We start from the raw sequence: 8,943 nt of genomic DNA, 5'->3' as shown, positions 1-8,943 counted from the left end.
TTTGATGGCCTTCGGAACCATTTGGCTTTTTCAACAGGTCTTTTCAGAAACAGGTGGTTAACTAGAAGTCTGGTGGAGTTGAATGGCATGGGGATATCAGAGGAAAGTTTCTGAAGTGGTGAGCTCTGGATCCAAGAGATCTGTAATTGTGAGACTATTTGTTTTTGAAGTACCTTTCTTATTGCAGAGCGCAAAAGGCAAAAAATATTTAATAGAAAAATGACCAGCATTGAATAATATTAACTCAATATTATTTGAAGTTGCAGCAAAGGCTTTTTTGATCTTTTGAAAGGGGGGTGTGGGGTGGCATGAGATGTCGCCTGCTGTGCTGTTCAGCGGATAATTTTCTATGTTTTAAACGTTTTTATGCTTAGATTGGCAGCGGATTTGAAGTAATGCTTTACCTGGGGGAATTCCTTGTGGATGTAAGATCCGTCTGCATGAACACAGCTATTAATGGAAACTGATTTCTACTATAGTCTACACACTTTTGTGTCACTATTGAAGTTGCAGGTGGCTAGGTGTGAAATATGCTACATGGCCAAAAGTATGTGGGCACCTCTTCAAATTAGTGGATTCGGGTATTTCAGATAAACCTGTTGCTGATAGGTGTATACAGTCGAGCACACAGCCATGGACAAACATTGGCAGTAGAATGGCCCGTACTGAAGAGCTCAGTGACTTTCAAAGTGGCAACATCATAGGATGCCACTTTTCCAACAAGTCAGTTGGTCAAATTTCTGCCCTGCTAGAGCTGCCTGGGTCAACTCTAAGTGCTGGTATTGTGAAGTGGAAATGTCTAGGAGCAACAATGGCACAGCCGCGATGTGGTAGGTCACACAAGCTCAAAGAACGAGACCGTAGCACGTAAAAATCGCCTGTCCTCAGTTGCAACACTCACTATCGAGTTCCAAACTGCCTCTGGAAGCAATGTCAACACAAGAACTGTTCATCGGGAGCTTCATGAAATGGCATTCCTTGGCCGAAGATCACCATGCGCAATGTCAACCGGGTGTAAAGGGGTGTAAAGCTCGGAGGGGTTGGAGGGGTGTAAAGCTCGCCACCATTGGACTCTGGAGCAATGGAAATGCGTTCTCTGCAGTGATAAATCACGCTTCATCATCTGGCAGTCGGACGGACGAATCTGGGTTTGGTGTATGCCAGGAGAACACTACCTGCCCCAATGCTTAGTGCCAACTGTAAAGTTTGGTGGGGGGAATAATTGTCTGGGGCTATTTTTCATGGTTCGGGCTAGGTCCCTTAGTTCCAATGAAGGGAAATCTTAACGCTACAGCATACAATGACATTCTAGACGATTCTGTGCTTCCAACTTTGTGGCAAAAGTTTGGGGAATGATCTTTCCTGTTTCAGCATGCCAATGCCCCTGTGCACAAAGTGAGGTCCATACAGAAATGTTTTGTCTTTTGGGATGAATTGGAACGCCAACATGCTAGCCAGGCCTAGTTGCCCGACCTCACTAATGCTCTTGTGGCTGAATGGAAGCAAGTCCCCGCAGCAATGTTCCAACATCTAGTGCTGTTATAGCAGCAAAGGGGGGCCGACTCCATATTATTGCCCATGATTTTGGAATGAGATGTTCGATGTGCAGGTGTCCACATACTTTTGGTCATGTAGTGTAACAGTTAAGGAATAGACTAGGAAGGTGGCTGGAAGAAGGATAAGGCTTGTGAACTCCTTGAAGATGCATCCTCCGAATCTGGTTATTCAGTATGGAGAATCAATTGGCGTTCAAATTTGAATGTGATTCTTCCACTGTGAAATGCAGTCGTGTGTACAGAATGTTAGCTACATGACTAGAATTAAGTTGTCAAATCCAAAGTATTTGAAACCATTTCACACCAGTTACACACAAACTGTAAATTTACCACTGGTACTGATTTTCATACAAGGTGACAGTGATTTCTCACATAAAAAGAATGAATGCATCCGAATCAGTACCCGTAACTTCCTTTTGGTTATTTGCAGGTATAAAGCAGCACAAACATGAATGAAGGTGAAAGCAACCTAAGCCAGCATATACCAACTTCATAGAAAGAATCACTGAATGTGACCAGTATGTTGTGACATTGAAACCAGAGTCATAAATTGAACCTGAGTCAAATTGTTTCTGAATGGTTACTGAATGTACGAACTGGTTTAAGCCACCTTCCTTCTCTTAGGAGTTGCCACTAAACCAGGTTGGTAGAATGGCTTTCCTTTTGTAACTTCTATTTTATGAGTGTTTTTAAATTTTTGGCTTCCCTATAGTTCGCCCATCTGTTTGCTCCAAATTCCTATGGCTCCCAAACCCTCCATTCTTACCCCTCTGTGAATTGTAATGTAATCAGCCCCCCAGTATTTCCTTTTTTGCATGATTTGCCTGCCATTTTTTGAAGGGGTGAGGTTGTGAACAGCGAAATGAGACTTAAACCACACTATATGGTTTAATTTGTTATCTGATGACAAAGGGGGATTAAATGTTTTTTTTTGTTTTTTGCTTTAAATAAATTGTCCATGGGACTGTTTTATATTGAGGAATCCTTGTATATTTGAGGAGTCCTCTATCAGTTTTTAGGAATGTTATTTGGATGCTTAGAGCACCAAATTGAGAATGTATTCATTTTAGCTCACCACCTGCTTTGTCCTCTGTCCATTCATTTTTATTTTTATTTGTCGTCACCTGACTTTGAATATGTCGATCCAAAACACATTGTATGACAATCTTGCTGTCAAATAGCTAGTCATGGTTGAAAAAATGCTTACAAATTGTCTTTTTTGATCAACATTATGCATTTTTCCATGTTGGTTATGTTGATTAAATTTCACATCAAGAAATACAAGAATTCCAGCAGGGAATATAGCGTTGCTCCTTATACTTTTTTACTAAGATGGTGACATTATACTTATGTTGAAATGAAATACAGCAATCCTGCTATCAAAGTTTGTCATCTGTTACATGGCCAGCACTGCTAACTAGAAATGTATTAAAAGTATATTACCAAACTATACTGCAGGAATCAATGGATAAGAACTGACATTTTTTACGGTAATGGTAATACGGTAATGTATGCCTTCTTCCCAGCATTTGGATTCTCACTATGGAAAAACTGCACTGGATTTGCAGGAATTAGTATTTTAGTTGCAGTGAAGATTAATCAAGACATTTCGCCTGACGATTCCTTTCTTGTGAAACTGAAACAAAGGTTGCTTATATGTCAAAGGCTTTGAGCAATGAGAAAGGGATTTTGCCATTTATTTGGCATTTACAGATTATGAAACATGTTGCACCTGAACTCGGCACAATGGGCAACTGGTCTTGTTATACAGTTGAAGTCGGAAGTTTACATACACTTAGGTTGGAGTCATTAAAACCCGTTTTTCAACCACTCCACAAATTTCTTGTTAACAAACTAGTTTTGGCAAGTCGGTTAGGACATCTACTTTGTGCATGAGAGAATAAATTTTTCCAACAATTGTTTACAGACAGATTATTTAACTTATAATTCACTGTATCTCAATTCCAGTGCGTCAGAAGTTTACATACACTAAGTTGACTGTGCCTTTTAAACAGCTTGTAAAATTCCAGAAAATTATATCATGGCTTTAGAAGCTTTTGATAGGCTAATTGACATCATTTGAGTCAATTGGAGGTGTACCTGTGGATGTATTTCAAGGCCTACCTTCAAACTCAGTGCCTCTTTACTTGACATCTTGGGAAAATCAAAAGGAATCAGCCAAGACCCCAGAAAAAAAGATTTGTAGACCTCCACAAGCATGGTTCATCCTTGGGAGCAATTTCCAAATGCCTGAAGTTACCATGTTCATCTGTACAAACAATAGTACGCAAGTATAAACACTATGGGACCACGCAGCCGTCATACTGCTCAGGAAGGAGACGCATTCTGTCTCCTAGAGATGAACGTACTTTGGTGCGAAATGTGCAAATCAATCCCAGAACAACAGCAAAGGACCTTGTGAAGACGCTGGAGGAAACGGGTACAAAAGTATCTATAACCACAGTAAAACAAGTCCTATATCGACATAACCTGAAAGGCCGCTCAGCCAGGAAGAAGCCACTGCTCCAAAACCGCCTTTAAAAAAGCCAGACTACAGTTTGCAACTGCACATGGGGACAAAGATTGTACTTTTTGGAGACATGTCCTCTGCTCTGATGAAACAAAAATAGAACTCTTTGGCCATAATGACCATTGTTATGTTTGGAGGAAAAAGGGTGAGGCTTGCAAGCCGAAGAACACCATCCCAACCGTGAAGCACGGGGGTGGCAGCATCATGTTGTGGGGGTGCTTTGCTGCAGGAGGGGCTGGTGCACTTCACAAAATAGATGACATCATGAGTAAGGAAAATTATGTGGATATATCGAAGCAACATCTCAAGACATCAGTCAGGAAGTTAAAGCTTGGTCACAAATGGGTCTTCCAAATGGACAAGGACCCCAAGCATACTTCCAAAGTTGTGGCAAAATGGCTTAAGGACAACAAAGTAAATGTATTGGAGCCGCCATCACAAAGCCCTGACCTCAATCCCATATCATTTTTGTGGGCATAACTGAAAAAGCAAGGAGGCCTACAAACCTGACTCAGTTACACCAGCTCTGTCAGGAGGAATGGGCCAAAATTCACCCAACTTATTGTGAGAAGCTTGTGGAAGGCTACCCGAAACGTTTGACCTAAGTTAAATGCTACCAAATACTAATTGAGTGTATGTAAACTTCTGACCCACTGGGAATGTGATGAAATAAATAAATGCTGAAATAAAGTATTCTCTCTACTATTATTCTGATATTTCACATTCTTAAAATAAAGTGGTGATCCTAACTGACCTAAATTTGAGCATCTTTACTAGGATTAAATGTCAGGAATTGTGAAAAACGGAGTGTAAATGTATTTGCTATGGTGTATGTACTGTATATACACAATTCGTTAATGTACAGTGTTGCATTATATGGACTTCGCTGCCTTTTTTTTCTTTTGAATGCGTTTTTGCTTCATCAGTTTATTTTTCTGAATCCCATGTTGCATCTTCTGAATGGTTTCATGCATCTTCTCCCTGAACAACTTCTTCTCACCCCTTATCTTATCCAGTTCAGCCTTTCTTTCCAGGATCCTCTGACAGGATAGTAGTTGGAATGTCGGGAAAAATCGGCTAAAACCCTTATCACAGCAAAAAATGTAAGTCTGTTCATGGTGTTGTGGCTCATGGTGAGTGTGTATACTTAACTTTCCCCTCCAATCAGATTCTCTAGTTGGTCACCTTTTTCGAGTGAAAATCTGTTGCAACACGAAAGGAATGGTGTGAAGTCACAGCTGTAATATGAGCCCATGTTATCCAACAGCCACATGTTCACGAGGGGAAATGCTGAGGGAGGTCTGCTGAGCACCCAAGGAAATAAAGGTAGTTCATGACACACTGTTTTGGTTAACAGTGAGAAATCCTCACCTAGACATCCTCAAACATGGCCTTTGTGGAAGAAACAATATTTTTTAAATCTTTGATTCACCAGAAACGGGATATTCTTGATGCTGAATGTGTTGCAGCTCCGAATGTGGTCTTCCTGGAGTGGCTACAACGACGCGGGGCTTCTTGGAGAGCTCCAAGGCCTATGTGATCATATGTGTATGGAACATCATCTGAACATTAGAACATGCTGGGCAAATTAATAACAATGCAGTAAGTGGCAGTGTCATTGGTAATCAAGATTACCCATTCCACCAACAATGTTGCGGTCCCGCAAGCCCATTGGTTTTCCCAGGATTCTGAACTGTTAGCCAATCTGGTAGGCCAAGTCCCTGCAAAGGACACAAGTTTAAACATTACACAACATTGTAATATAATGTTCATTGTTGTTTTCCAGAAGATATGCCTTTTTAAATGACATTTTGGTCAATTATTGCCCTAGAATTTATAGTTATAAATTATTGGAAGATGCCCAACATGGTAGGTGTAAGCACCAAACAGAAGATGCCATACGGGTCATCAGATAATTTCTGTAGCACTGGTAACACAAAGGCAGCCGTCTTTCCACTGCCAGTCTTGGCACAACTCATACAATCCCGACCTAGACGACGGGGTCAAAATCATATCGCATCAAGACTATAATATTGAAAACTAGCAAGTTAGCCTACTCTGTCTTGGTCAGGCCGTTATTGTAGAGGTCGTGTGTTTTATTAAACTGCTACCTGGGTAAATAAATGTAAAACATAAACAACATAACAAGGAAAGATTACGTTGCTTGCTAGTTAGCGAAACAGTGTTACATTCCAGAAAAGATGGCATACAGTTTTCCTGGACTTCAGTTTGTGTACTGATCCCCATTGGTTTACATTGGTCGAGTCAACAATCTGACAGCCCGAGAGATGAGAAATCCAACATTTTACAAAGTTTCAGATGACAATATATAGAATATACTTTATTTTGTGTTCAGAATTATCATCTGAACTACCAGAAAATCATCCTCTTGGTATCGTACAACTGGCGCATTTTGTTGACGTCACTATGCTTCTTCAATGGATGGTCGTTGGATACGCTCGAACTCGCCCATTCATTCTAGCCTGGTCCCAGATCTAATCTGTTTGTGCTTTTCCCCTGCTCAATTGTCTATAGGGACGTTGCAGCGAATCACTTTTGTCAAGTGGTCACCGCCTTTCAAAGTGTGTTGCATTATGGGGGATTAACATTTTCCAATTTGCGCCTACATGCCTACTGCATGAATTTTACAAAAACCCAATCCCAAATCGATCCCTATAAACTGCTTCTTATGCACTTGGAGAACTGAGATGTTTCGAAAGGTGTAATCAATATGGTAATAGCCTATCAGATGGCAAAGTAGAGCTATGTTAATTAACCTAACCTGTTGCGGTTAGTTCTAACCTGCGACGTTAATTATCCTATGTAAACAAACTATCTGTGGCGACAAATCATCAGTATCACCACACAGGAACCAAGTTTGCCACGATTCTAAAGCTACAGGGGACACAAATGAAAGTGATATGAGACCTCTCTCTAACCAATTAATTGTACACAGGTTATGTTTTCGTCGAGGCATGGACTTTAGAACGTGTGGAGAGCGTCCCACATGGATGCTGTCCCATGTAGACGTCACTGCTTCCCACAGTCAGTGTTGCCAACTAATTTTCAGGGGAAGTTGCTAGAGGCATGTCTTTTTTTTTCTCCAATTAAAAATAAATAAATCTGTATACATACAAGAAGTATACAAATAGACAATGATAGCATATGCTAGGGGTACAACAAATGACAGATTATACAAAGACCTTAAGATGCACACATTGATTTAACAGCTTTCTTATTAGAAGAATGTATAATGGTCATAATGTACTGCTCGAGTTCCTTATAGAAAACACAGAAGAGTGTTTTTTTTATTAGTGAATTTACATTTATGAATATGAAATGTTTCAATTAGCACAATTAGATTTATACTGTAAAATTGTTTTTCTTTATTATGGAAACCGAGCAGCACATTCTCCCATAAAAAACAAAAGTCATCAAGAATATTAGACAATGCCAAAATAAATGTGAAACTGTTTCTGGATGCTCAACACAAAAAGTACAATCAATGTTAATGTCTTTTTTGAGTTTCTTCAGTTAATGATTCGTAGGGTTATACTTATGGATCATTTTGAAAGAGACCTCTTTGACCTTGTTAATAACTTCTTATGGATCAAATCCCCTTAACGGGATCGATTTGACAACATCCGGTGAAAATGCAGAGCGCGAAATTCCCAAAAAATTATTAGAAATATTTAACTTTCATACATTCACAAGTGCAATACACCAAATCAAAGCTTAACTTCTTGTTAATCTAGCCACCGTGTCAGATTTCAAAAAGGCTTTACGGCGAAAGCAAACCATGTGATTATCTGAGGACAGCACCCAGCATACCAACACTCGACACAAAACTCAGAAATAACGATATAAATCATGCCTTACCTTTGAAGAACTTCTTCTGTTGGCACTCCAATATGTCCCATAAACATCACAAATGGTCCTTTTGTTCGATTAATTCCGTCGTTATATCTCCAAAATGTCAATTTATTTGGCACGTTCCAACACTACCAAAACACCGGTTCCAACTCGCCCAGCATGACTACAAAATATCTAATAAGTTACCTGTAAACGCTGATCAAACATTTCAAACAACTTTCCTAATCCAACTTTAGGTATTTTTAAAATGTAAATAATCGATCAAATTTAAGACTGGACAAACTGTGTTCATTACTGGATAAAAACAACTTGAAGCGTGTGACCTGGAGCGCACATCAAAACAGTAGAGAGCACTAGGCTGGACCCTCGTTCTGAAAAGCCGTACTTCTTCATCTCTCTAAAGAAAAACATCAACCAATCTCTAAAGACTGTTGACATCTAGTGGAACCTATAGGAACTGCAAGCATATTTCTATTAAAACGGGCTTGCCATAGAAAACCAATGGAAAACAGATTGACCTCAAAATGTTTTCCCTGGATGGATTGTGCTTGGGGTTTCGCCTGCCAAATCAGTTCTGTTATACTCACAGACATTATTCAAACAGTTTTAGAAACTTTAGTGTTTTCTATCCAAATCTACCAATTATATGAATATCCTAGCTTCTTGGCCTGAGTAGCAGGCAGTTTACTTTGGGCACGCTTTTCATCCGGATGTGAAAATACCGTCCCCTATCCCAAAGTTAACAAGCAAGTATTTGTGTGGTAATAACCAGACTTTTTTTCCAACAGATATTAGTGACCAATGTATTCCAGTAACTTGTGACATAAGGAATGGATACAATATCCTTTTCAAATAAAACACGTATAGATCTATTGTTCTGAGGGAGCAAGGAGAAACATATTTTCCATTGGAGAGTCAACTGGATTAAGCGAGGGTAGGTCAAGAAGGTGAGGTCTGGCTACACCTCTACATAACATGAGGGTT

At 39.8% G+C, this 8,943-nt stretch overlaps 1 protein-coding gene across 3 annotated transcripts in view; it reads left to right on the top strand.

The window, feature by feature from the left end:
* The first annotated feature begins 5,332 nt into the window (after positions 1–5,332).
* homer3b (homer scaffold protein 3b) overlaps positions 5,333–8,943 on the top strand; it is a 60,170-nt gene continuing 56,559 nt past the window's right edge. For 2 of the 3 annotated variants that reach the window (XM_014216079.2, XM_014216075.2), the window contains exons 1-2: positions 5,333–5,412; positions 5,522–5,688. In XM_014216079.2, coding sequence (XP_014071554.1) covers positions 5,663–5,688 — 26 coding nt within the window. In that variant the 5' untranslated portion in view covers positions 5,333–5,412; positions 5,522–5,662. The remainder of the gene's footprint in view (positions 5,413–5,521; positions 5,689–8,943) is intronic. The other variant, XM_014216077.2, reaches the window with a different exon arrangement.

This window comes from Salmo salar, chromosome ssa10 (assembly GCF_905237065.1).
Source record: "Salmo salar chromosome ssa10, Ssal_v3.1, whole genome shotgun sequence".
In the NCBI taxonomy this organism is placed as follows: domain Eukaryota; kingdom Metazoa; phylum Chordata; class Actinopteri; order Salmoniformes; family Salmonidae; genus Salmo; species Salmo salar.
The sequence above is the reverse complement of the archived record's forward strand: the minus strand, read 5'-3'. Positions and strand labels throughout refer to the sequence as shown.